Source organism: Schistocerca gregaria, chromosome X (assembly GCF_023897955.1).
Source record: "Schistocerca gregaria isolate iqSchGreg1 chromosome X, iqSchGreg1.2, whole genome shotgun sequence".
NCBI classification, from domain to species: domain Eukaryota; kingdom Metazoa; phylum Arthropoda; class Insecta; order Orthoptera; family Acrididae; genus Schistocerca; species Schistocerca gregaria.
In genome coordinates this window covers 816,620,366-816,648,337 of record NC_064931.1, presented here as the reverse complement: position 1 = coordinate 816,648,337, position 27,972 = coordinate 816,620,366, and the positions used below count along the sequence as shown (strand labels likewise).

At 41.4% G+C, this 27,972-nt stretch overlaps 1 protein-coding gene across 1 annotated transcript in view; it reads left to right on the top strand.

Moving 5' to 3' along the window:
* LOC126298335 (dynein axonemal heavy chain 5) overlaps nucleotides 1-27,972 on the top strand; it is a gene marked incomplete at its 5' end in the record, with an annotated part of 791,472 nt that overhangs the window by 57,302 nt on the left and 706,198 nt on the right. The window contains 5 exons of the mRNA XM_049989632.1: nucleotides 7,114-7,278; nucleotides 7,470-7,577; nucleotides 17,561-17,867; nucleotides 17,985-18,002; nucleotides 22,974-23,197. Coding sequence (XP_049845589.1) covers nucleotides 7,114-7,278; nucleotides 7,470-7,577; nucleotides 17,561-17,867; nucleotides 17,985-18,002; nucleotides 22,974-23,197 — 822 coding nt within the window. The remainder of the gene's footprint in view (nucleotides 1-7,113; nucleotides 7,279-7,469; nucleotides 7,578-17,560; nucleotides 17,868-17,984; nucleotides 18,003-22,973; nucleotides 23,198-27,972) is intronic.

Genomic DNA, 27,972 nt, shown 5'->3' with positions numbered 1-27,972 from the left:
AGAGAGAGACAGGAACTGTCGATGACATGCCTCGCTCAGGCCGCACAAGGGCTACTACTGCAGTGGATGACCGCTACCAATGAATTATGGCTCTGAGGAACCCTGAATAGCCTAGCCACCATGTTGAACAATGCTTTTCGTGCAGACACAAGACGTCGTGTTACAATTCAAACTGTGTGCAATAGGCTTCATGGTGCGCAACTTCACTCCCGACGTCCATAGCGAGGTCCATCTTCGCAAACACGACACCATGCGGCGCGGTGCAGATGGGCCCAACAATATGCCGACTGGACCGCTCAGGATTGGCACCACGTTCTCTTCACCGACGAGTGTCACATATGCCTTCAACCAGACAATCGCCGGAGACGTGTTTAGAGGCAACCCGGTCAGGCTGAAAGCCTTAGGCACACTGTCCAGTGATTGTAGCAATGTGAAGGTTCCCTGCTGTTTTGGGCTGGCTTTATTAGGGGCCGACGTACGCCCCTGGTGGTCATGGAAGGCGCCGTAACGGCTGTACGAGACGTGAATGCCATCCTACGACCGATAGTGCAACCATATCGACAGCATATTGGCGAGGCATTCGTCTTCATGCGCGACAATTCGCACCCACATCGTGTACATCTTGTGAATGACTTCCTTCAGGATAACGACATCCCTCGACTAGAGAGTACAGTATGTTCTATAGATATTAACCCTATCGAACATGCCTGGGATAGATTGAAAACGGCTGTTTATGGACGACGTGACCCATGTACCACTCTGAGGGATCTACGCAGAATCCCCGTTGAGGAGTGGGACAATCTGGACAAGCAGTGCCTTTATGAACTTGTGGATAGTATGCCACGACGAATACAGGCATGCATCAATGCAAGAGGACGTTCTACTGGCTATTAGTGGTACCGGTGCGTACAGCAATATGGACTACCACCTAGGATGGTCTCGCTGTATGCTGGTACAGCATGCAATGTGTGGTTTTCATGAGCAATAAAAAGGGCGGAAATGATGTTTATGTTGACCACTATTCCAATTTTTCTGTACATATTCCGTAACACTCCCAACCGAGGTGATGCAAAACTGTTTTCGACGTGCGTATATCTCTGTATTTGAATACGCACGCCTATACCAGTTTCTTTGGCGCTTCAGTGTACATCGCAGCGTTTGCCCGATGTGTTGTTGACCGCTTTCGCAGACGACGCCCTAAATTCCCGGTATGTTGAGTTTAAGTGGGTCTTTCGCAGAGCCAAGTCACTCTTTTTTTCTTCGGCGGTGGTCGGAAGACGGTTTTTATGTTTGATTTTTCCAGGAAGCTCCAAATTATCGTCCACGGTAATCCCAAATACGGAATAAAAGCGAATTTATATTCTTCTCTATCTTCCCGAGCCGTACGCGATTAGCCGAGCGGTGTAAGGCGCTGCCGTCGTGATCTTTGCGGCTGGTCCCGGCGGAGGTTCAAGTCCTCCCTGGGGCATGGGTGTGTGTGTTTGTCCTTAGGATAATTTAGGTTAAGTAGTGTGTAAGCTTAGCGACTGTTGACCTTAGCAGTTTAGTCTCATAAGATTTCACACACATTTTAACATTTATTATCTTCCCGATTTTCTGCGACCTGTCTCGTCTTGAAAGCTCCTAATCTGAGCTTCGCTGTACCCATTTTTGCGAAATACCTCCTTCAGATGCTGCAGTTCGTCTGAGAGACTTTCTCGTCACAGATGACGAGCACCCTGGATACCATGGGGGACAGTCCCGTTTGCCGCTGCTCTGGATGGTGGCAGTTTGTTGCATGTAGGCAATGGTCTCTGTGAGTCTTATTCCTATGTATTAAATGGCTTAGTGAGCCATCTGCCTTCTTCCTTTTACAATATCCAGAAATGGGGGACAGCCACTCTCCTCTGTTTCCATTGTAAAGGCAATGTTTTCATGGATGTTGTTAAGGTGGTCCAGAAACTCATCCAGTGTCTGTCTGCCATGCTCCCAAACCACAAATGTTATTGTCAACATAGCGATAGAACTGCTTGGGATTTTGGCGAGCAGTTTGGTGGGCCACCACTTCAAAACATTCCATGCGTAGATTTGCGATCCCTTTGTTATGCCTGCTTCCTTCAATACCTGTTTCACTGCACCGACCCATTTTATTGTTCCAGTCTGAGCTTCTTGGCGAGTTTCGTAGCATTCCACAACCAGTCTAGTTCATTTGGTTGGCTCCATTCTTTTAATACACCCATATAATTTTAGCATGTGTATTTTCATATCTGACTATATATTGGTATACATTTCAATTCCTTTATTTGCTCTTAGTCTGTGTGTTCATTCTTTTCAATTATTTGGATCTAAAATGTTCCTGATTACTTTCTGTTCCTTATTTGGATTTCTTCAGTGTCTCTCTTTCTGTTCAAAATTAGTACCTCAGTCCCATGAAGACACTGTTTTATAACTGTGTTGTAGTGCCTCAGTTTTGAATATTGTGTATTTTGAGATGAGTTTTTTTGTTATAGGTGCCTCTTGTAAGCGTGAAAGCACTTTCTGTTTTGTGACAGCGAATTTCGTTTCCAGAATGGTTTCGTTTCAATACTTGAATTGAAAAATATATATTTTTTAAAATTTAGGGCGCCAGGTAGTCGCTACACACGTTTTTTGTAATGATATTTGGATCCCCACTTTTTCTGCTGTTTCTTTAAGAATTTCTATTTGTTTTTACTCTGTTTCCCTGACACAGAATCGCCAGCTCATCTTCAAAAGCTAAGCAGTCTGCCCTTATATTAGTTCATCCTAAATTGATTGTTCATCAATTTTATGTTCTGATTTTTGTTTTCACAAGTCTTCGATACATTTTCGAAGGCGCAGTTGTGAAGTAATGGAGAGAGCCCATCACCTAACCTAACTCCTGTTTTCATTTCGAAATGTGCTGAAATTTTTCCGCTAAATTTTACCTTAATTTTCCCTTCATTTGGTGTTTGTAAGTCTGGATTGGTTTTTAGAGACACTTCTGGTAGAAATTTCTCTTTAGGTTTAGAACAGTTCAGAAGTTTTTCAAAATATTTGCTAAGTACTCTGCAGTTTTCATGGCTGTTAAGTGTCAGTTGTACCTTTTCCTTCTTGAAGTAGACATGTGTGGTGCTGGTACACGTTTAACTTTGCTTTAAAAATATTATAAAAAGTCATCCTGCTTTTTATTTTTTTAAATACTTTTTCAGTCTCATAGGGTTCAATGCACTCGTATTGTCTTTCGTTCATGTAGTTAATTTTGAAAACTGTTCACTAGTTGTCACGACATAACATATGCATTTTCTAATTTGTTACTGTTCCATGTTTTGAATACATTGAGTCGAGATTTTACTGTCTGTTCGCAATCTACACACCACCAAAAGTTATCTTTCTTGTTTTGTAAAGGAATTTGGTTTTGATCAGTTTTTATGAACAAGAGTTAACGTAATTTTGAGGTTGAAATTTCTACAGCGTTCTACAAATCTCTTTCCAGTTTGATTGGCCTATTTGCGTGCAGTGAACTCACCACATGTTTTCTGATTTTTCTCTCTTTCCCTAACTGTGTACTCTAAAATTGCCGATAAGAATTTTCAGATAAATTTTATAGATATTGTTTTCTGCCACCTCTAATGACTTATTTGTTTTTACAGGGTATTGTTAATTTTTTTGTTTGATATTCATATATGCATTAGTTACTGTGTACATTTTATTTGCACATTTCGATGTAACTGTCATCGATCTATTGTTCATTGGCTTTACTTCTATTACAGACCTCAGAGTGGTTTGTGAATCTGCGAACGCAACACTCAGATGATGTGTGATTTAGGAAATCTTTTGTCCACTTTGATTTTTCCAAAATACTCGGTGCTCTTATCTGGCAAAATTGTTGGTAGCACGGCCAAAATATTAATTTCCGGTGTTTTAAGTGTTTCTCCTAATTTATACAGATTTGCCGGCTTTAGTAGTGAATTAATGATGATTGTGTCAACGAAAGTTTTGCTTGATAGGGCCAGATTTCCTTTGATTTGGGGGATAGCGTCACATCGTAGTCTCCCCAGAATCTGATATATTAGGTGCCCCACTGATGGTGGAGGATTTTTTATATCCTGGCTCAATTTTGCGACTGCTGTAACGCTCCATTGCAATTATGGGGCATAGTTTGCAAAGAAAATTTAGTGGTTGATACTGAGGGGTTAGTTACAGAATTTAAAGTTGTTGCCGCACCTCTGGTGAACATGCGCCGACCACATTGCCTCTTGATCCAAGTCATTCGCAAAGCGGATCTCGTTAAATGCGATGCCATTTCCACATGTTCCGCCACGCCCGCGCAATATGGCCCCTCTCCTCCTTCCTCGTCACTAGCACGATGTGGACCCCGGCTTCGGACCGGCGGAGCTTGGTTTTTTATCGTAATTATTTATTAGTTGACAGTTAATCACAAACCATTTCCGCTATTAAGGTACAGGAATCAAATATAAAAATGGGAAACCGGAGTGAGATAAATGGGAGTTCAATTAGACCAAAACCTCAGTTACGTATCACATATTTTGTAAGAACATAGAACAGCAACTTCAGTATCTAAGAAGCTTAAAGTATTGTATACAGAGACTTTCTTCTGTGTCGAGATATTATAAATTTACCTTCCATGGCTGTGAGCAGAGTGCAGAGAAAGATCGATCGATACGTGAAGTTCACGAGTTTTTTTAACGTCTCCTACAGATGCACCACTCGTAGTAATGAGCATATGTTCTTTGGAACTACGTATTTAACAGGAAGTTGCAAATTCTTGGTTAAAAAAAGAGGGACTGAGAAAGGGTAAAATTATTAGTGCTAGGCGGGCATGTATTTAACAAATCTGGAATATGAAATGTAATTTTAGACAGCAATAGCAAAGGTAAATATCCTTCAGTAGATGACCAACATTTGATACGTTACCCGACGTTCAGAGACATTAATGTAATAATAATAATAATAATAATAATAATAGTAATAGTAATAACAAAATTTTACCCAACAATTGGACGAATACATTTCCTCACTGGTTATGGACCCTATACGATATACGCTTGTCAAATTGAGAAGAGGTTAGCACCTGATTTTGCACGTGCTCCTGATCACATAGTATCTGAATGTCCGATGAACGCACGAGATTTTTCCATAATTACATGCCAGACATTTGTTTGAACATAGGATTTATTTTTGAGTGGTTATGCACTCACACGTCGACTGTACTTATGTTGTATTAATTTTTCCACAGCACTAGTTTCTCGGCAATTTAAATTAGATAAAACTAAGTAGTGTCAGAAACTATGATTCTACCTTCTTAGCCGACGGGGCAGAGAGGGGGGGGGGGTGTAACCTTACTCATATGGAATAACGGTGTCGTAGGAAGAGATAGAAACAATAAAATGATTTTACGTAAGTTCAGTTTGTGAAACAACCTTGATCTTGATAATAATAATATAAGTAGATCTTACAGTAGTAGCACCGCCCACTTCCGAATCTAGATAATGGACAATAATAAGCTAAGAAGTGTACCATACAATCATATCAATAAAAATATTATTGATGTAACAGAAGATTAGCTATAAAACGAATGACAGCTCCTTGTATCAGATTGCAATACGATATTTGTGGGCGATTATTTTGTCATTAGAAGTGGTATCAGTACTAACTACTCATATATTCATCATCATATAAGAGGATTATCTGTCTTAGTGTGTGTTACACCTAAAAATATACAGCTAACCATTCTAATAAATGCAATCGCCAAGAAGTAGAACATTTAGTTACAACAGAACTCTACCATCACTTCATCGTTCTCGAACCGAAATTTCAATACAAACAATATAATAAATATCAGAACCAAGTTTCATTACGGGAACAGGAAGCAATAATCTAACTACTGAATCGAAATATTTCATTTGCTACTGCAAGCTTTAATTCATTTTTGTCGGACGCAGAAATGAATACGTAATATTCACGCTCATTTTTATTTTTCGTTTTCTGTTTATGGTTCCTTTCTAAGAACATACGTCTCGAATTATTTGTTTTATAGGTACATTTTGTCGTTTAACAGAATATGCAGGGTGTTGCAAAAAGGTACGGCCAAACGTTCAGGAAACATTCGTCACACACAAATAAAGAAAACATGTTATGTGGACATGTGTCCGGAAACGCTTAATTTCTACGTTAGAGCTCATTTTAGTTTCGTCAGTATGTACTGTACTTCCTCGATTCACCGCCAGTTGGCCCAATTGAAGGAAGGTAATGTGGACTTCGGTGCTTGTGTTGACATGCGACTCATAGCTCTACAGTACTAGCATCAAGAACATCAGTACGTAGCATCAACAGGTTAGTGTTCATCACGAACGTGGTTTTGCAGTCAGTGCAATGTTTACAAATGCGGAGTTGGCAGATGCCCATTTGATGTATGGATTAGCACGGGGCAATAGCCGTGGCACGGTACGTTTATACCGGACCAGGATTCGAACCCGGATTTCCCAATTAACGCAAGTGATCGCCTTAACCGCTTCGGCTATCCGAGCATGTTCCCCGTCCGACCGAAATTTGGATATGCTGCACATTACAGAGTAATGTCCTCTGCCTATTGTTCCTTTCCTCCCATAGACCTACTGCATTCCTGAAGAGATCTGACATTACTTTACATCTGCACTGAAAGATCTAATCCCGCCAGCTCTTATATTATATATGTGTGGAGTATTATATATGTATACATGCCCGAAAGAACGGACTCCATAACCACCTAACATAAATTTACAATCCGTGTTAACAAACTTCTTTCTCAGAAAATCTTATCTCGCTATTGCCAGTTGGCATTTTATATTCCTTTACGTATTCAGTGATATTACTGCCCAAACAGAAAAACAGTTCTACTACTTCTACATTTCCCTTAATACCAACCGACTTAATTCCAATGCACTCTATTACCCAAGCTATAGTTTTACTGATGTCCATCTTACGTGGGGGAAAGCAAAACTGAGCAAATGCTCGACCGTAATATGCACCTTGCAATTTACTGTGTGTTCTGTAAGCTACTACCTTAGATGTGAAGGTTCTTGTATAAATATGGCTTCTTTACGATGATAAGATAACTGTTGTTTTGTGTTGCAGGTTCAGATGACCATACAGTGTCTGGCACAAGCACGCTCGAAAATTTTAAAGCACTGGAAAGACACCGATCGAAAAATTACCTACTGTTACAACGAAGCACGTGATAATGCAAAATTCATTCAGTCAATGGAAAAATGTTGCCATTCACTCTACCTGCACGATCCGGTAAGTTTTTTGATACTCAGCGAATCGTCTTGCAGTCTCCCTAGTTTAATCAAAGCTATGAAACTCTAAATACTAAGATCAAATACAAATAAATTATAACGTTAGTAGTTGCACAGTTATACACTTGAAGAATAATAACTCCGATATTCTGACAGAGCCCATAATACAGAGCGTTGTTTTTTTCCCCGCAGGTACGAATGAGAGATTCTATTTTAAGTCTACTGCAAACAGTTCGCTTGATACACAGCGTTTCGCAGTTCTACAATACATCTGAGAGAACCTCTTCCTTAATGGTCAAGGTAATAACTCGAATTACGCATTCATTTCTGATAAGCAATCTTCCTTTTTTACAGGCTTAGAAAAGGTTTAGGAGCCTACTATTATGAACTACTTTTTTAAATCTTACGTTATTAATTTATCACGTTTCTTACAATAATAATTAGAAGTTTCTGAGTACTTTTTAAGTTACAATTAGTAGCGCCCCATACAAAAATGAAAGCATCTAATGTGGATTTACTTTGCCAGCATCAATATTACTTAACTGAATGTGAATATCTGTTATACAATGTAAATAATGAATTCTATTATGTTTCTACATGTAAGAATTCACATTTTTAACGTCCATTTCTAAATGTACTTTACATCAATTGCGCATTCTAAGGATATAGGTTCAAATTTAAAAAGGCAAAGTCAACTTTTTAGTGCCACTTTCCTTGTTGTTAATAAAACGTACTTCTTAATCATCGCCTACTTTTCATTCATAAGGGTAGGTCCTGATATACTGCTATGCGCCTAAGCCTTACGTGTAACTGGTAACGGTGAACGTCTTACGAATTGCAGAAGAGGAAAACGAACAACTTCAGCTTAAGAGACTTGCCAGTTGTCTCCATGATGTCCTATTGTAGCACATTAAGACCCGTAGACGGGAAGAATTTCCTACTATGCACATTTAAACAGTGGTATACGGAGTGTGCTACCACATAGTTCCTGCTGCGTAAACTGTGTCTCAATATCCTTAATTTAATCTCAAATTGCAAAGTTCTGTATTTCTCTTTCCGATTTCCCCACGTATACGTAATAGCACAGAAATTGAACACTTCTTTCAATGTGTCATTACACTGTAATTTGTTTCAGTTACTGGCTTTATTAATCACATCCCTGTGTCTTATAGTAGGTCGTTTGGTGCTTTTTATGACGTTACGCAACCAGCGAGTATATTATACGAAGAGCCTTTTTTTAACATATCGAAGCCTTAATGTACCACAACTTGACAACTTTTTGTAAATTTGCATTTTAACACTTATATTCATAAATTTCTTTTATATAAGGAGCAGTATATTTCCTGAGTTCAAAACGTATTTTGGAATAAGGCAATAATAATCATTCTCAGGGAATATTATTTATTGTTCTAAACTAAGTGTGTGTGTGCGTGCGTGTGTGTGTGTGTGTGTGTGTGTGTGTGTGGGTGTGTGTGTCTCATTTTCGATATCTACTTACTGTGAGTAGAATTACATGGCGAATACTGTCTAGCATGTGTTGGATATTGGAATACACCGGAATGATGTTATTTGATTAGTTTGTGCCATAGAATAATTCGCAAAAGATTGCTCCAAAGCCTACTGAGAAAGGGTAACAGATTTACGTACATCGTATAATCTTTCAGCAAATATAAATTTTCCCCTGAAATTCGTATTGTATATCTGATATGTTAATGTATGAGAAAGGTAATGGTAGAGATGGATAGGAAACTTATTTTTATACCTTTATGTTACGGTGACTGTCGTAATATCAACATCGAGGATTTCAGTTAGTCTTCATTTTAGTCACTGATTTCGTAATTTTTATGTTTTTTGAGTCGTTATTTTTGGTTCATTGTTGAGGCTTTCTTATTTATAGTTCCATCCACGAGTATATTGCTACTGTCGTTAAAGTGTCACTCTAGATCTGTCCTGCGAATCTTTCAAGATCTCTCGGTTTATCGAGATATAAGACGAACGTGATTTCAAGCGATTAATGTACAGGTGCTGCAGAATTACGTTTTACATTCAAACTTATCACATGCATCGATCCATTGTACTTTATTTTACTACAGTATTAGTAAAAAAAAACTTTAAATCATCATTTACCATTTCGTTAGCTTATTCACCAATCATTGCATCCATTTAGCTGTAGTTTGGGCACATGATCGTCGAACGTATAATTATATTAATCAAATAATAGTTAAATGCAATAAGTAACAACAATAATGTAACTGCATAATCTGATAACTAAAAGTTACCCACAGTACATAGAAATTTGATGAGGCGACAGCCAGGGTCTATCTTTAGGAATCATTTCTGCCTTCACCTGGAATAAGTTTGAAACATCTCGTAAAACCTAATGCGGAATGGCGGGCCAGGCAACAGTCCTGTGTTCCCATCACCCACAAATTCCACTCATTCTAATAACACACATAAAGAGCTCTTACGCATTCCTGCAGACAACGGGAGTCTTACAAAATAATGGTTCAGACGCTGGCGAGAAAATATGCTGTTTGTTATTAACAGTCTTAATTCTTGTGAAAACCTATTAAAATATATGTTGTAGCGTGCGCACTATACCGAACAGTAATTAAAGGTACCTTCTCAACTTAAAGACCGTAACTGTATCTCAGATTGTATTGGTAATGCCTTCTTCAAGAGGTACGAATGTGTACTTTAATTTATTGAATCATCATTTTAAGTGAGTATAATGTAACTCCTGACGGAAATATATGTGTGAAGCAGATATTATTGCATCGAGAAACGATCTTGACTTGGCAGTGGAATGTGCTATATTTTGAAATACCCTGTGTCGATTCAAACTGTGTGCCAGATCGGCCCTTGAACCTGGAAACTTGCCTATCTACATCAACATCTATATCTACATCTATATCTACGTACATACTCCACAAACTATCATACGGTGCATGGCGGTGAGTACCTTGTGCCACTGCCAGTCACTGACTTTTCTATTCCACTCGCAAATGGAGCGAGGGATAAACGAGAGCCCGAATGCCTCCTTACGAACCCTAATTCCTCTTGTATTGTCTTCGCGGTCCTTACGTGTGATGCACATTGCTAGCAGTAAAATCTTTCAGCAGTTATTCGCGAATGACGATTTTTTCTCAGTAGTGCATCGCGAAAAGCCCGCCTTCCTTCCAGGAATACACATTTTAGTTTTCGGAGCATCTCCGTAACACTCGCGAATTGATAGAGCCTACCGGTAACGGATCTAGTAACATGCCTCTGAATTGCTCCAGTGTCTTCCTTTAATCCGACTTTGTAGGGGTACTAAACACTTGAGTAGTATTCTACTTTATAGATAAGCTACACCTTCCTAGAATTCTCCTAAATAAACTAAAGTCAACCGTACGCCTTCCCTACTACCGAGCTTACGTACTCGCTCCATTTCATGTCGCTTTGCAACGTTACGTCTAGATATTTAATCGACGTGACAGTGCCAAGCAGTACACTACCAATGCTGTATTTGAAAATTTCGGGATTGTTTATCCTACTCGCCTGCATTAACTTAGATTTTTCTACATTCAGAGGAAACCCCCATTTTTTACACCGTATAGAAATTTTGTCGTCATCCTGTATCCTCCTTCACTCAATCAACGACGATACTTTCCCGAGCACGACAGCGTCATCAGATCGTTTAGATATATTAGATCTACAGCTCTTCTTCCAACAGTTTTTCTCGAAAGTCGAGTCTTTATTGTGAAAAACTTACACAAACTTTACGATTCAAAATATTGGCCATCGTTTGGCAAGGTATTGCCATCTTTCTGGTAGCACCCGAATGCTTTGGAAGAACTGGTCGTCTTTTAGGAGATCCATGAATCGATAGCGTTTTCAACCTGTCCATGTGATCGGAAGTGCTGGTCAGCCAGGCCGTGTGCCATTGATCGAAAAGACTGTAGTCAGAGGGAGCAATGTCAGGAGAATACAGCGAGTGAGGTAGGACTTCCGATGTCAATGTTTCCAAGTACAGGGCAGTTATAATTAAAGTGCAGCTACTTACAGAGGCCCAGTGTGGGCTGTAATTATCGTATGGCAGCGACGCTTCGTAGAAATTCTGATGTGCTTAATGCGGAACCGGATTTCACTGGAAAAAAAACTAGTTCCAATTTTGGCCACCAGGTGCACATCTGGCGCTGTGACTGAAAGAAAGAGGTGTGGAAGTACTTCCATCTGTTGTGGATTAGGAACGAGATGTAGGCAGATAAGGTCAAACAAGTGAGAAACGAATAATGTTTTCTTCATTATTATTAACCGTCGCTTACAGAAGTTGTTCTGTATGGACATCGGAGACTTCGACAAGATGCTCCATCCATAAAGCGACGTGATCAACAGTTGCTCGCAGCTGTTCTGGCGGAATATGTGTAACGTGTTTCTTTATACTGGGCTGGCCTTCAGATCATGTACAGACGGAACGTGTCCCTGGTAAACGCGTTCTTTTAGATATCCCCAGAGCCAAAAGTTACATGGATTTAGATCAGTGATCTTGCAGGCTACGCATCTGGAAAACATCCGGAAGTAACAAGTTTTCGCAGGGTTACATTAAGCAGATCCTTCACTAGGCGAGCGATACAACTTGCATAAAAACAGTGGCTTTCACGCTGTTGAGCTCTTCCAAAGCAGGGCTCAAATGCTAAACATGGCGGTCTCGATAACGTGCAGATTTCATAGTACACCTAACATGCTCTCTAGGTGCATTCTCTTCAAAGAAGAACGTACTCAGACACAAGGTGCCTGTCAATTCACATCACACAGTCATATACGCTGTGTGCAATGGCTTTTCGTGCACAATGCGCGATTTAACAGTACCCCAAATTTGGCAATTCTGGGTATTCACTGCACACTGTAATGTAAAATGTGTCTCATCACTTCATAGACTATTGTGCGGCCACATGTAATCAACTTTGATCGGTGCCATAAACCGAAGAGCAAATTCAGAACGTCGCTGCAGTTCATGAGGTTTCAGTAGCTGCACCGTATGAATATTGTACGGGCACCGGTGTAAAAATGACCGCAACACTTTCTGTTCTGTTGACCATGGGATGAACAATTCTCGTGACACTGAAAGAGCACTAGAACTGCTCGGGGCACGTTCTGATTGGTCAGTTAAAGCAACAGCTACCTCACCAATAACTTCCTTCGGGATAGGAAATCTTCTTCTTTCAGGTGACAAACCAAGCTCACCCGAGTTTTCGAATTTAATTATCATCTTCTTTAAAACATTTAATGATATCGGGCCTCTCGCCAGATCTTTCAGCCGTCGACACTCTCTCAGTGCACCACTGTAAGTTCTGCCGTTCTCATAAAACTGTTTTTCGCTTCTCGATAGCAATACGGGTAATCACTTTATGGGTTGTCACGTGACAGCGTGGATGTCGTACCGTCATACCGTGTAAAGCACCAGGTTTGCACCTGGTGGCCAAAATTGGAACTATTTTGTACAGCGTAAGTCATTTTCGCATTAACGCATTAGCATATCTGCCAAGTTTCGCTGCCATACGAGAATTACAGTTCACACCGCACCACTCGGTGCACAGAATAAGAGATCCTGCCACACTTCCCTGGGCCACTCTTGATGATACCCTTGCCTCTGATGAACGATAAGGTGCTCCACTACTATAAAATTTACCTACTCAGTCACAACCGTGAGGCTATCTGGGATTATCTACAATGTCAGTGTGAATACACACACACATAACTCGTGAGCATAGCCCTTCATGCTAGTACATAGAAGAGCCATGATGCAGTGGATTGACATAAGGTTTGTTCATTTAAGTTAATCATATCTAAGGCAGTAATATTCTTATAATTCAAAACAAAACTTTTGCTTGCAATCAACTAACTTCCTACTCGCTTATGCATGGTTTTTCTTTGTATCATTAAACAAACTAAAAATTCAGCTTATTGCGCCAATGAGGTTGGTCTGCCTCCAGTGACGTGATTTGCTGTCGGTAACCCAAATACGATTTGCCTCGAACGAGGAGATGTCTTATATGCAAACTTTTCGTTGCCTGTGAAGTCAGATGGGTCACTTTACCTAACACCTATGCTTATATTACTGTTGCTAGATCTAACGGTGAACAATCCTTATACTCATACAGAGCAACTATTGAAAGACTTTTTGGCTCTATATTTCTTATCCAGAAAACTTTTTTTTTATTGAGGCACTATTTATTGACTCCCGTACATCAGGGACAGGGATAGCCCATTATGCTGGAGCAACTGGTTGGTGACTCTCACCTCATCCTGCGTCTTCCTTTTTAGGTTCGCCAGAAATATCCATATACCAACCTTCTAGACCATTCCAGATGCCACATTTTTCCTGTCTCCACGAAATGCCATCCGTCCCGTTTAGTGGTCTCACGAGGCCGTTCCACGTCTCCTTTTTTGAGAATGGTCAAACATTGCTTCCTTGCGCCTCCCTGATTCTGCTGTTCTGCTCTTCTAAAAATACAGTAACACTCAAATCATAGATTGGATTTAGATGCAGATACACTACTGGCCATTAAAATTGCTACACCACGATGATGACGTGCTACAGACGCGAAATGTAATAGACAGGAAGGAGATGCTGTGATATGCAAATGATTAGCTTTTCAGAGCATTCACACAAGGTTGGCGCCGGTGGCGACACCTACAACGTGCTGACATGAGGAAACTTTCCAACCGATTTCTCATACATAAACAACAGTTGACCGGCGTTGCCTGGTGAAACGTCGTTGTGATGCCTCGTTTAAGGAGGAGAAATGCATACCATCACGTTTCCGACTTTGATAATGGTCGGATTGTAACCTATCGCGATTGCGGTTTATCGTATCGCGACATTGCTGCTCGCGTTGGTCGAGATCCAATGACTGTATGCAGAATATGGAATCGGTGGGTTCGGGAGGGTAATACGTAACGCCGTGCTGGATCCCAACGGCATCGTATAACTAGCAACCGAGATGACAGGCATCGTATGAGCGTGACTGTAACGGATCGTGCAGCCACGTCTCGATCCCTGAGTCAACAGATGGGGACGTTTGCAAGACAACAATCATCTGCACGAACAGTTCGACGACGTTTGCAGCAGCATGGACTATCAGCTCGGAGACCATGGTTGCGGTTACCCTTGACGCAGCTCCACAGACAGGAGCGCCTGCAATGGTGTACTCAACGACGAACCTGGGTGCACGAATGGCAAAACGTCATTTTTTCGGACGAATCCAGGTTCTGTTTACAGCATCATTATGATCGCATCCTTGTTTGGCGACATCGCGGTGAACGCACATTGGAAGCGTGTGTTCGTCATCGCCATACTGGCGTATCACCCGGCGTGATGGTATGGGGTGCCATTGGTTACTCGTCTCGGTCACCTCCTGTTCGCATTGACGGCACTTTGAACATTTGATGTTACACTTCAAATGTGTTACGACCCGTGGCTCTACCCTTCATTCGATCCCTGCGAAACCCTACATTTCAGCAGGATAAGGCACGACTGCATGTTGCAGATCCTGTAAGGGCCTTTCTGGATACAGAAACTGTTGGACTGCTGCCCTGTCCAGCACATTCTCCAAATCTGTCACCAATTGAAAACGTCCGGTCAATGGTGGCCGAGCAACTGGCTCGTCACAATATGCCAGTCACTACTCTTGATGAACTGTGGTATCGTGTTGAAGCAGCATGGGCAGCTGTATCTGTACACGCCATCCAAGCTGTGTTTGACTCAATGCCCAGGCGTATTAAGGCCGTTATTACGACCAGAGGTGGTTGTTCTGGGTACTGATTTGTCACTATCTATGCACCAAAATTGCGTGAAAATGTAATCACATGTCAGTTCTAGGTATCATAGATTTGTCCAATGAATACCCGTTTATCATCTGCATTTCTTCTTGGTGTAATAATTTTAATGGCCAGTAGAGTTTAATCAATAAATCACAAATTTCCTTCCTCATATATTACAATCTACTATAAAATAATTTATACTTTCTTTCAACTTAAGAGATTTCTGAATATTATTTTCAGGAATGAGCATGGGCATGGAAATATCATGTCACCACTATGACTCGTATGCAGTCAGAGTTCGCTCTCTGCGTATCGACTGAAGAGCGTTTATCAGAGGACCTCAAACTATCGCCTAGCTCAAAAACACCAAGTACTCTCCATACGTACTTTGCTATACGAGTAGCTGCTTCCTCTGAATAACACACCTCTGATCTGAAGGGGGATCTTACAGTCTCCACTGCATTGCGCTGGCCCAGAAATCTGCAGCCAAGACCACCACTGAATCGATCTTACCTCTGGCTAAAACCAAAGGACATCCATCAATTCTGCCTACGATACTTCAGTTTGTAAGCTCTGCTTGCACCCCGAGCGAGCCTAGCAGTCTTCCTCATTTGCGCCAGCCGCCCGAGTGGCCTCGGAACCCAAGAGACAGTGCCGACATGATGTACAACTGGAAGATGAATGCTCCCTGCGCCTGTGCTCCTATTATCAGCCAATAATTCAGCTGTAGCTGTCTGATACACTCTGCCTTAATTCATTGGTGTGCACTTCTAAAATAAGTCCTCGAAGCATGAACCCAAGGGAATACCCCAAGCTGCTATTCCTCAGTCATATACAAATTTCTTTCCTACGTTTTATGATGACCTACATTATAGACACAAATTTTACATAGACTTGACTCCCTTTAGCACTTCAAGCTATTTGTGTATTTCCTCGGGCGCTACCAACATCGTCCTAACCTAGATTTGGAAGAGTATCTCTAAAGAGACTGTGGCGAGATGTGCTGAACCGGTGACACCATTTAAATGAGTTTCGGAAATTTTACTAGCGGGCTGTAGCCCGCTTAGCTGGATTCAGAGCGGCAGTTACAAGGTACTAGGAAAGAGTTCCTAGATGGAGACGGTTCAAAACAATAGATGGTGATGTTTAAGGCACTCGATGGGCAGTAATGTGGGAAGTCATGCTGAAAGCTTGGTAAAAAGGAGGGGAGCTGAAGATCACTAGCAGAAAAGACGCAACTAAATGTGTGAAACGTCTTAAGACAAAGTTTATAATTTTAAATATAAACTGCGTTTAGCAAGAGCAGGCACAGCTTGCAGGGGGAGCGACTGTTAAAACTAAACTTTTGAAAACAGCCACAAGTCGCACTTAGTATTTTTTATTTTCGGATTTCGCTCTTCAGAGTAACTTACTTAACCTTTGACGCTATCAATGTCCTCATTTATTACTACACTTTAAACGTAAGTGCGGGTCAATTTTTGTGACGGGCCGGAAAAAAAGGAGGAAATGCAAAAGAAAAGGGGAAAAGGGAAGAAGAGGGATAAGAATAAGAAAAAGTATGGAATGGGTTGGATGTCACTAAAGTGGAAAGGAGGGCGAGATGTACGAAAGAGAATCACGGGGAGATTCGAATTGGAGTGTGCTGAACAGTAGATCCGTAAGATTTCCCCTTTCCTAGTAAGGAAACGCTCGAGCCTTGTTGTTTACTACTTTACGCCAATTGAGCCAACGCGACGGAAGTGTAAATACTACATTTTGGGTTTATTGTTTAATTCGTTTCGGCTTTTCACGGGCAAGCCGGCTCACGCTGCTGGTGCAATCAATGCGAATTTGCACTCTTTACTGTTATGTGCTTTCATTTGTATCGTACCATATAATTACTGAATTGTGTACCTCCTACTTCTTTGTTAGAATCGATGACCCAGCTGTTTGGTCCCCTCCCTTCAAACCAACCAAATTCTTTGTTAACTCCTGTTCATCTCAAGAGACCCATAAACGGGCTAAGCAACGATGAAAATTGAATAAAATATGGTGACATGTTGTCACTGGCGGGAGCTGAGGCGGGGGGGCGGGGGGGGGGGGGGGAGGGGACGAGGGAAGGATTCACTGCAGAACTCCAGGATTCTAGAAGATACAGGGTTTGTCTCGACTCTCTACCACCTGTTGTGACTCTCGCACTACGGGGAAAGTTGGATGGGGTCACGAGTCACTCCCATTGCAGGCCACATCGCAGATTCCATCTGATTGTCCCATCATTATTACCTGCCGTTATGTGGACGGGTCGAAAGGAAATTCCATAAGACATCAGTAATTAATTTGTAATTTGGGAGGTTTGTAGGACAATATGAAGTAGCAGTCATCGGCTAAGACCCATAATTAGCATTAAGAAGTCCCTAAAAAATTATCCATCTACCTCACCTCCACGCTAGCCTGTTCTGCAACTGTAACTGAAGCATTACGTTGCGCTTTTTGTTTAGATAACGAACCAGATGATAGAGACGTGCAAGCAATACATCACGAACCGCGGCAAGGAGACCATCTGGTCGCAAGAGCGGGCGGAGGTTCGTCGCAAGCTGGAGCACTGCATCCGGCTGAACAGTACCTACCGCAGCACGTACAGCGTCGTGAAGAGCCAGCCGTTTCTCCCGGGACAGACCTCCTTCAGCTTCTCCGAGAACTACGTCTTCGGCAAATTCGACGCCTTTTGTGACCGTCTCAACAAAATTATCACCATGTTCAATCTTGTTGACGATTATAACATTTTATTTGAAAGGCGCATGGAAGGCAAGTACCCTAATTTCAGTTAACTGGCACTTACAAACAACTACTGAATATATGGATATAATCCACGTCTTTGCGATTGTAACCTTGAAATATAATTATTTATTTGCATTCTTGCAGGTCTGCTTCTTGGAGAAGGTAACTATTACATGAAGAAAACCACCGTTTAGCGCCTAACACTATTTGAACTAACGGGGCACATACTTCGTTGTATAACTAAATAACAAAATTAGTCCAAGACTTGTGCTTGTCTTAATTTTACCGAACAGTAGTTCAGGGGAAAAAATTGTAATTATGCACTAACCTATAATTACATACGTTAATAATTTTTCTAGAACGCAGGCAGATTGAATGAACGCGTTGTTCTTAATTTTCCGTTGCAAGCATCGATATCAACAGCAAAAATTAAACCTAACATTCTCTCTGTGTTTTTGAATTTCTAGGACTTCATTAGACCAGAAAATTAGCCTCTCATTCTTAGATTTCATTCGCTACCAATATCTATTTATTACATGCAATTTACTTTAAATTGAACCATTAACTGCGATATATACAAATTTTCGTGGATTGTACAGATTTCTTTGTTCATGAAACACACTGCCTGACCAAAAATGTGAAACATAAGACATGGTTTGATGTCAGTATAACTTTGTAAGCGTACACACCATCGGCTGGTATGATTAGGTGCAATTCTCTGTATCAGTTAAACGGTCAAAGTCCATTAATGGTGTTCTTGTTTAGTATTTGTATCAGATCTGGAGGGGCATATAGAGTGCGTGACTGGTTTCTGTTTCTATATTGTTGAGGCAATTAATATTAGTAGCTTCTTTGTGCCTGGCCAGATTACTGTGATACGGAATGAAGTTATGTTACAAAGGATACTGTAGTACCAAACCATAATGCAGTATCCAGATCTGTGGGGCATTTGAGTGAGGCAGTGGCCCGATGTAGGACAGAATGGGAACATTAGGTCAGGTATACTCATCGTCAAGGTAGACCATGTCTGTTCACGACAGTGGAGAATCGCCGTATTTTACAACCCACTCACATCTGCACCTTTATGCCTGATCAGAATACTGTGATACATAATGAAGTATTGTTACGAAGGGTACTGTAGTACCAACACATAGTGCAGTATCCAGATTTGTGGGGCATTTGGGTGAGGCAGTGGCCCGATGTAGGACAGAATGGGAACATTAGGTTATGCATACTCATCGTCAAGGTAGACCATGTCTGTTCACGACAGTGGAGAATCGCCGTATTTTACAACCCACTCACATCTGCACCTTTATGCCTGATCAGATTACTGTAATACATAATGAAGTATTGTTACGAAGGGTACTGTAGTACCAACACACAGTGCAGTATCCAGATTTGTTGGGCATTTGGGTGAGGCAGTGGCCCGATGTATGACAGAATGGGAACATTAGGTCAGGCATACTCATCGTCCAGGTAGACCATGTCTGTTCACGACAGTGGAGAATCGCCGTATTTTACAACCCACTCACATCTGCACCTTTATGCCTGATCAGATTACTGTAATACATAATGAAGTATTGTTACGAAGGGTACTGTAGTACCAACACATAGTGCAGTATCCAGATTTGTTGGGCATTTGGGTGAGGCAGTGGCCCGATGTATGACAGAATGGGAACATTAGGTCATGCATACTCATCGTCGAGGTAGACCATGTCTGATCACGACAGTGGAAATTCGTCGTATTTTACAACCCACTCACATCTGCACCTTTATGGCTGGCCAGATTACTGTGATACGGAATGAAGTATTGTTACGAAGGGTACTGTAGTACTAACACATAGTGCAGTATCCAGATTTGTGGAGCATTTGGGTGAGGCAGTGTCCCGATGTAGGACAGAATGGGAACATTAGGTCAGGCATACTCATCGTCCAGGTAGACCATGTCTGTTCACGACAGTGGAGAATCGCCGTATTTTACAACCCACTCACATCTGCACCTTTATGCCTGATCAGATTACTGTAATACATAATGAAGTATTGTTACGAAGGGTACTGTAGTACCAACACATAGTGCAGTATCCAGATTTGTTGGGCATTTGGGTGAGGCAGTGGCCCGATGTATGACAGAATGGGAACATTAGGTCATGCATACTCATTGTCGAGGTAGACCATGTCTGATCACGACAGTGGAAATTCGCCGTATTTTACAACCCACTCACACCTGCACCTTTATGCCTGATCAGATTACAGTGATACATAATGAAGTATTGTTACGAAGGGTACTGTAGTACCAACACATAGTGCAGTATCCAGATTTGTGGGGCATTTGGGTGAGGCAGTGGCCCGATGTATGACAGAATGGGATCATTAGGTCAGGCATACTCATCGTCAAGGTAGACCATGTCTGTTCACGACAGTGGAGAATCGCCGTATTTTACAACCCACTCACATCTGCACCTTTATGCCTGATCAGATTACTGTAATACATAATGAAGTATTGTTACGAAGGGTACTGTAGTACCAACACATAGTGCAGTATCCAGATTTGTTGGGCATTTGGGTGAGGCAGTGGCCCGATGTATGACAGAATGGGAACATTAGGTCAGGCATACTCATCGTCGAGGTAGACCATGTCTGATCACGACAGTGGAAATCCGCCGTATTTTACAACCCACTCACACCTGCACCTTCTATCAGAGAACGAATAATGGACACCCTGCATCATTCTGTGTCAGTCCGCACTACTGGTCGGAGGTAAGCAGCAGCCAGACTGAGGAATCCGATGGAATCTGAGGAATCCGAGGAATCCGTTGGAATCTGAGGAATCCGATGGAATCTGAGGAATCCGATGCGAAGGCTGCCGTTTATACTGAAACACAAATGGCTGAATTTGGAGTGGTGTCGTTACGGGTAGCATGGATTGCTGATGAACGACGCCGCACTGCGTTCAGCGATGAATCGCACTTCAGTTCTGCACTACCCAGGATGGCCATCGTGGGCGAGTATGCTGGTGACCTGGAGAGCAGTCCCATACGTCCAATGTTTTGGAGACACCCAGCGCTGCTGGATTCATGGTGTGGGAAGCCATCGGGAATTACTTCAGGTCGTAGCTGGTAGTGACTGAGTGAACTCTGACGGCACAATGGTACGACACAGACATCATGCGTCCTCAGGTCTTACCTCTCATGTGACTCTATCGTGGTGCCAGTTTTCAACAGGGCAATGCTCGCCCAGACATGACAAAGGTCTCTATGAAAAATCTGCTCGGTTTTGAGGTACTCCTGTGTCCATCAAGATACGCAGATCAGTCCCCTTTAGTACGTGTGTAGCACCAGCTCGAGCGTCAACTCTGTCCCAGTGCCACTAACCAGCATATTATGGACCACTTAAGGACGGTTATGCGCCAACTTGCCTCATGAGTGGGTCCAACGACTAAATGGCCACCTTCCCAACCGAATTAGTTCGTGTATCCAGGCCAGGTTTTAAATTGTAAGACATTTCCAGGGGCAGATGTGGACTCTGACCACAATCTATTGGTTAGGACCTGTAGATTAAAACTGAAGAAACTGCAAAAAGGTGGAAATGTAAAGAGATGGGACATGGATAAACTAAAAGAACCAGAGGTTGTACAGAGTTTCAGGGAGAGCATAAGGGAGCAATTGACAGGAATGGGGGAAAGAAATACAGTAGAAGAATTCTGGAGGTGGCAGGGGTAAAATACAGGGAGCGAAAGGTTATTTACAATTTGTACAGAAACCAGATGGCAGTTATAAGAGTCGACGGATATGAAAGGGAAGTAGTGGTTGGGAAGGGAGTGAGACAGGGTTGTAGTCTCTCCCCAATGTTATTCAATCTGTATATTGAGCAAGCAGTAAAGGAAACAAATGAAAAATTTGGAGTAGGTATTAAAATAGATGGAGAAGAAATAAAAACTTCGAGGTTCGCCGATGACATCGTAATTCTGTCAGAGACAGCAAAGGACTTGGAAGAGCAGTTGAAAGGAATGGATAGTGTCTTGAAAGGAGGATATAAAATGAACATCAACAAAAGCAAAACGAGGATAATGGAATGTAGTCGAATTAAGTCGGGTGATACTGAAGGAATTAGATTAGGAAATGAGGCACGTAAAGTAGTAAAGGAGTTTTGCTATTTGGGGAGCAAAATAACTGATGTAGAAGTAGAGAGGATATAAAATTTAGACTGGCAATGGCAAGGAAAGCGTTTCTGAAGAAGAGAAATTTGTTAACATCAAGTATAGATTTAAGTGTCAGGAAGTCGTAAAGTATTTGTATGGAGTGCAGCCATGTATGGAAGTGGAAACATGGACGATAAATAGTTTGGACAAGAAGAGAATAGAAGCTTTCGAAATGTGGTGCTACAGAAGAATGCTGAAGAATAAATGGGTAGATCACATAACTAATGAGGAAGTATTGAATAGGATTGGGGAGAAGAGAAGTTTGTGGCCCAACTTGACCTGAAGAAGGGATCGGTTGGTAGGACATGTTCTGAGGCATCAAAGGATCACCAATTTAGTATTGGAGGGCAGCGTGGAGGATAAAAATCGTAGAGGGAGACCAAGATATGAATACACTAAGCAGATTCAGAAGGATGTTGGTTGCAGTAGGTACTGGGAGATGAAGAAGCTTGCACAGGATACAGTAGCATGGAGAGCTGCATCAAACCAGTCTCAGGACTGAAGACCACAACAACAACAACAACAACATCCAGGCCACATGGGGTCATATTGATAAATGGGCACGTATTGCCAAGGTCTTCGTAAATTGGATCGATTCTGCAATATCTGAAATAACATCTCGTAGCTTCAGTCCATTACGGTTTCCTCTTCCCCTTTTGGGTGTTTCACTTTTATTTTCAGGCTGTGTATTTCATTTATTTATTGTCTGGTTACTCTTTCTTACGTCATTCGAAGTAATTACTGCATACTGGGAAGTTGATTGTTGCAGTACAGCTATTCATACTGTAAGATCATTTCTGTACGAACATGTGGTACCCAAGACGAGTTGTCTATATTATTTCAGACAACTGACAGTAGTCATGTACATCAGTCTCAGTGCTGCACATAAGTTATAAATACTACTCTTCTCTGAATTTTATCATACTTCTTTTCAGCTCTGGAAGACGCCATGAAGACGTTCGAAGAAGCTAAAAGTGGAGTCACATCTAAAGTGTACGATTACCTCGACCAGCGAAATATTGAATTTGACGCCGATTTTGAGATTTTTCTTGCAAAAACTAATGAGCTCAAAGAACATGTTGGGTCCATGATAGAGGAAAATTTTGACAGTGTTTGGGAGAGTCCCCAAGGAATTCGTTTCCTTATTCGTTTTGAAAAGGTAAGTACACAGTTTCTCTAGAAATAATTCTTGAATGCTTAAACTGAAAATTGATGAAATTATATCTCAGACACAAGTGTACTGTCTACGTTAAAAGGTAACGGATGCTCTATAATACGCACAGAAGCGTCAGTGAACTCAGTGACTACTTGCAGCATTTAATTCTCTTTCGCCTCAACGAGTGACATGCATTGTGATGGCCTCCGTCCCCTTGATTCTTGGCTTACACTAACCCATAAATTTGCTCAGAGTTCAGGCTAATTGAGAAAGGATACAATGGCTAACTCTTTCCTCCATTGGTTGTTTTAGAGGAGACATTTCACTCAAATATTTTTACTTTTCTAGAAAGAAACTCATATGTTTCGAGAAGTAGAAAATTTACCTGTACTGTCATGGTCGTTAAACATTTCTTTCGCTCCTGTCCAAAGTGAAAAGTTATCTTTCCTCCGAGAAGCTTTCGAGTGTTTCTCGCTATATTACATGCTTAAAAGGGGAAACAAATGTCTGGAGCCACCATAAATCAATATTTCACGACCTCATTTATTTCCTTTCCATATTGAAATTTCAGAGCTGTAAAAGTTTCTTGTGGTAGTATCGCGGATTCCTTAGCACCAAAAGTATCAGAAAAGAGGTGTATCTGCATGGAAGTATGTACCATCTTGAAACATCCGTAACTTTTTTGTAAAAAGCCCTAGTAATTGGATTGTGTTGAGAGTTTTAACTAATTCACCAGTATATATGTACATCTGGTGCGAATCCATTTTTTTTAATCTTTCCTCGATGCGCGCCAGCATAAATTTCACAACGGAAATCTTTACTTACGACGAGCTGTACCGTTGCGTCGATTGTGTTCCATTTTCTCGAGCACATCAATATGATGGGATGGGCATAGTAGTTAAAATGGTTCTGAAACAGAACTATTCATTAGAGCTTACGTAATAATCCAGTAGCTGCGTTTTAATCGATTTGCTCTGAAATACCATGCACATTACTTTAAAAATTGTAAACCAAGGTCTTTCTTCGCACCGAGCGAAGTGGCGCAGTGGTTAGCACACTGTACTCTAATTCGGGAGGACGACTGTTCAAACCCACGACCGGCCATTCTGATTCAGTTTTTCCGTGATCTCCCTAAATCGCTTCAGGCAAATGCCGGCCGATTTCCTTCCCCGTCTTTCCCTAATCCAATGGTGGGAACGATGACCTCGCTGTTTTGTCCCCTCCCCCAAATCAGCCAACCAATCTTCCTTCGTGACTTGTCTGTACTCTTGCCTCGACACTTAGTCTACTTGTTTATTGTCTCTGTAGTTAAGATCACTGCTCCTGTAATCCTGTCTTCATCAGAAACGTTTCGTATTTTATTTATGAACTTTTCGACCGATTCCCCAATTATCATGTTAATGACAACACGATCTTATTGAAAACACCATCGAAACACCATCCACTTTGAAGAATCATCTCTGTGCGCTTCAGACACAATTTTTCCCATTTACGGCTGTTCATATTATTGATAGTACTGGTTTTGTCAATTCGACTTTCTTGTATTATAAGCTATTGCTTCTCTCAAGCAAAAGTGGGGTGACTGTGTAGTGCAAATTGAATCGGTTACTTAGCAATCATCTATTTCAGTGCCGCCATGTAAATTCATCAATCATTGGAAGAACTACACGGTTATACTGAGCTAGTTTCAGAAATCAACTGCAACAGCATAAGACGACTGGGCTATGTAGAGCGAACATCAGAGGACAGATCCGCCCAGAATGTCTATAAAGGAAATCCAGGTGGTAGAAAAGTGCAGAGAGAGACCACGGAAACAATGACTGGATGATGTGGAGGATGACTTGAGAAACATCGGAGTAAGAAGATGGAGAAAACGAGCAGAATATCGTCAAGATTGGATTGTGATCGTAAGTGAGCCACAGCTGTAGCACCAAGGAGTAAGGAAATAAACTGACGTTTTCGTCGTAATTCCCTTCTGAGAACAAATAGTTGTGTTACCGAGACTTGTCTGATATCTTCGAAAATGGTCACACTTGCTAACACGTTTAGGACACTGCAAGTCACATAATGGAAAGTATTTTCGCAACTCTTTATAGTTAACATTTTTTTGCAACTGATATCACTGATAGTTAACAGTGATCGTGTTGATTCTTCGGTTACGTATAGATGTGTATTAAATTTCCTGTTTTTAAGAAAAAACTAGAGTTTTCCTATTATGATGAATGAACGGGAAATAATTATCTTGATACTTTAATATTTTTATTTATAATTGACATAACTGCACAATAATGAGAACTGCATAAATTCTGGAACTTTCGTTCTTCGCTTTGTTTCTTCAAAATGGTCATGCAGTCATTCATTTCATTGCTTACCCATAGACACAGTTCCTGTAACAATTAAGTCACACTAATTCAGTTGCGTGCTTTATTCTGTCCCTTGTACCATCAAAGCAGCATCAAAGCAAATCTTTGTCACAGACCGGGCTCGGAGATAATATACGCCAGGTAGAAAAGTGCCCCTTTATGTCTCCATCATTTTGTATCCTCTGAATGAAGTTTACTACTGGTAGCAATCTAAACAGAACTCACTTTCTAACTTCTGTTTTCGGCCTGTGACCAACAGGCATTTTCATGGAATTAGCCTTTAAATTATACAAATATATTTTAAGGGCAGTCGCTCCTTCGCCATACTTCCTTAACCCGTGCTTGTGCTCTGTTCCTAATGACCTCGCTGTCGACGGGGCGTTAAACACTAATCTTGCTTCCTGCGGTCAATAGTGCACGCATGCGAGTCAAGCCATAGTCACGAAATGAGGCCGCTTGGACCTGAAGAGGAGACCGGTGACCGTTGTAAGGAAGTAAATTATAGAAATCAACATCCCGTCACATATTGGTTTATCAAAATTCATGAGCGTTTTCGCCTTTGAAGCCGTCATCAGATCTAAACCTTTCAGCAGCACGTAGGGCGTAAACTACCGAAACCGACCAGGAATTTAATAAACTAATATGTGATCGAAATATTGATTTCTATAATATAATAAAGCCAGAATTTTTGCTTTATTAGTGCTATGATTGTTAGACCAATGGACTCTGTCGCTTATTTCTCTTCTTACTGTAGTATCACATGATGAGGCTTATTTTATTTGATGAAATTTGAAGATACATACGCTCATGACTGCTGTGGAATGCACTTTTGATACATATCATTGCATTCTCCAGGAATCACATGTGTCTCAGAGCACAATGGCTTTGTATACGTAGTCGCTGAGTAACGAGCGGCAAAATGAGGGAATTTCTGACGAAACCGCTTCACGCTGTCCTGTAGTGACACGCACGAACATTAGGCTCAATTGTGGTGACCACTATGTGATAACATTCGTTGTTGCCAGATATAGCGCACTATCACCATGTGTGGTGGTTTTGGGACGTCTTTCGATACAACATGCGACCTCGACTCCAACGTATGGGGGGGGGCCCTCTCTCTGAACTATATTTTACCTTAGAAAGATGAGAATAGACCCGAAGCTGGTTACGTTTTATATAGATCATTGACTGGACGAATGTGTTACTAGTTATCACAATCTGAGAATTGACTGACCTTATTCATCTGAAATGTAAATGTTATGTGTAGGTTTTGGCCGGGTATCCCTTTGCTTGATTCAGCCGCCTGTCGGAAACGGTGTTCTTCCCCCGAGCATATTGTCCCCTTTCTACGTGGATACTCTGCAAATCACATTTAAGTGTCTAGAAGAGAGTTCATCGAATCACGTTCACAGTTCTCTACTATTCCAACCTCGTATAGCTCGCGGAAAGGACGAACACCTATATCTTTCCTCAGGAGCTCTGATTTCCCTTATTTTATCGTGGTGATCGTTTCTTCCTATGTAGGTCGGTGACGACAAAGTATTTTCGCTTTCGAAGGAGGATGTTGGTGATTGTAACGTCGTGAGAAGACTCCGTTGTAACGAAAAACGCCTTTCCTTTAGTGATGTCCAACCCAAATCCTGTATCATTTCAGTGACACTCTCTCCCGTATTTCGCGATAGTATAAAACGTGCTGCTCTTCAAAATGGTTCAAATGCCTCTGAGCACTATGGGACTTAACATCTGAGGTCCTCAGTCCTCTAGAACTTAGAACTACTTAAACCTAACCTAACCTAAAGACATCACACACATCCATGCCCGAGGCAGGATTCGAACCTGCGACTGTAGCGGTCGCGCGCGTGCTGCCCTTCTTTGAACTTTTTCGATGTACTTGGTCAGTCCTATCTGGTAAGGATCCCACACGGCGCAGCAGTATTCTAAAAGAGGACGGACAAGGGTAGTATAGGCAGTCTCCTTAGTAGATCTGCTACGTTTTCTAAGTGCCCTGCCAATAAAACGCAGTGGTTGGTTAGCCTTACCCACAATATTTTCCATGTGTTCCTTCCAATTTAAGTTCATAGTAATTGTAATTCCTAGGTATTTAGTTGAATTTACGGCCTTTAGATTTGACTGATTTATCTTGTAACAGACGTTTAACGAATTCCTGTTAGCACTCATGTGGATGACCTCACACTTTTCGTTATTTAGCGTCAACTGCCAATTTTCACACCATTCACATAGGTTTTCTAAATCGTTTTGCAATTTTTTTTGATCTTCTGATGGCATTATTAGTCGATAAACGGCAGCTTCGTCTGCAAACAACGTATGTCGGCTGCTCAGATTGTCTCCCAAATCGTTTATAAATATAAGGAACAGCAAAGGGCCTATAACATTACCTTGAGGAACGCCAGAAAT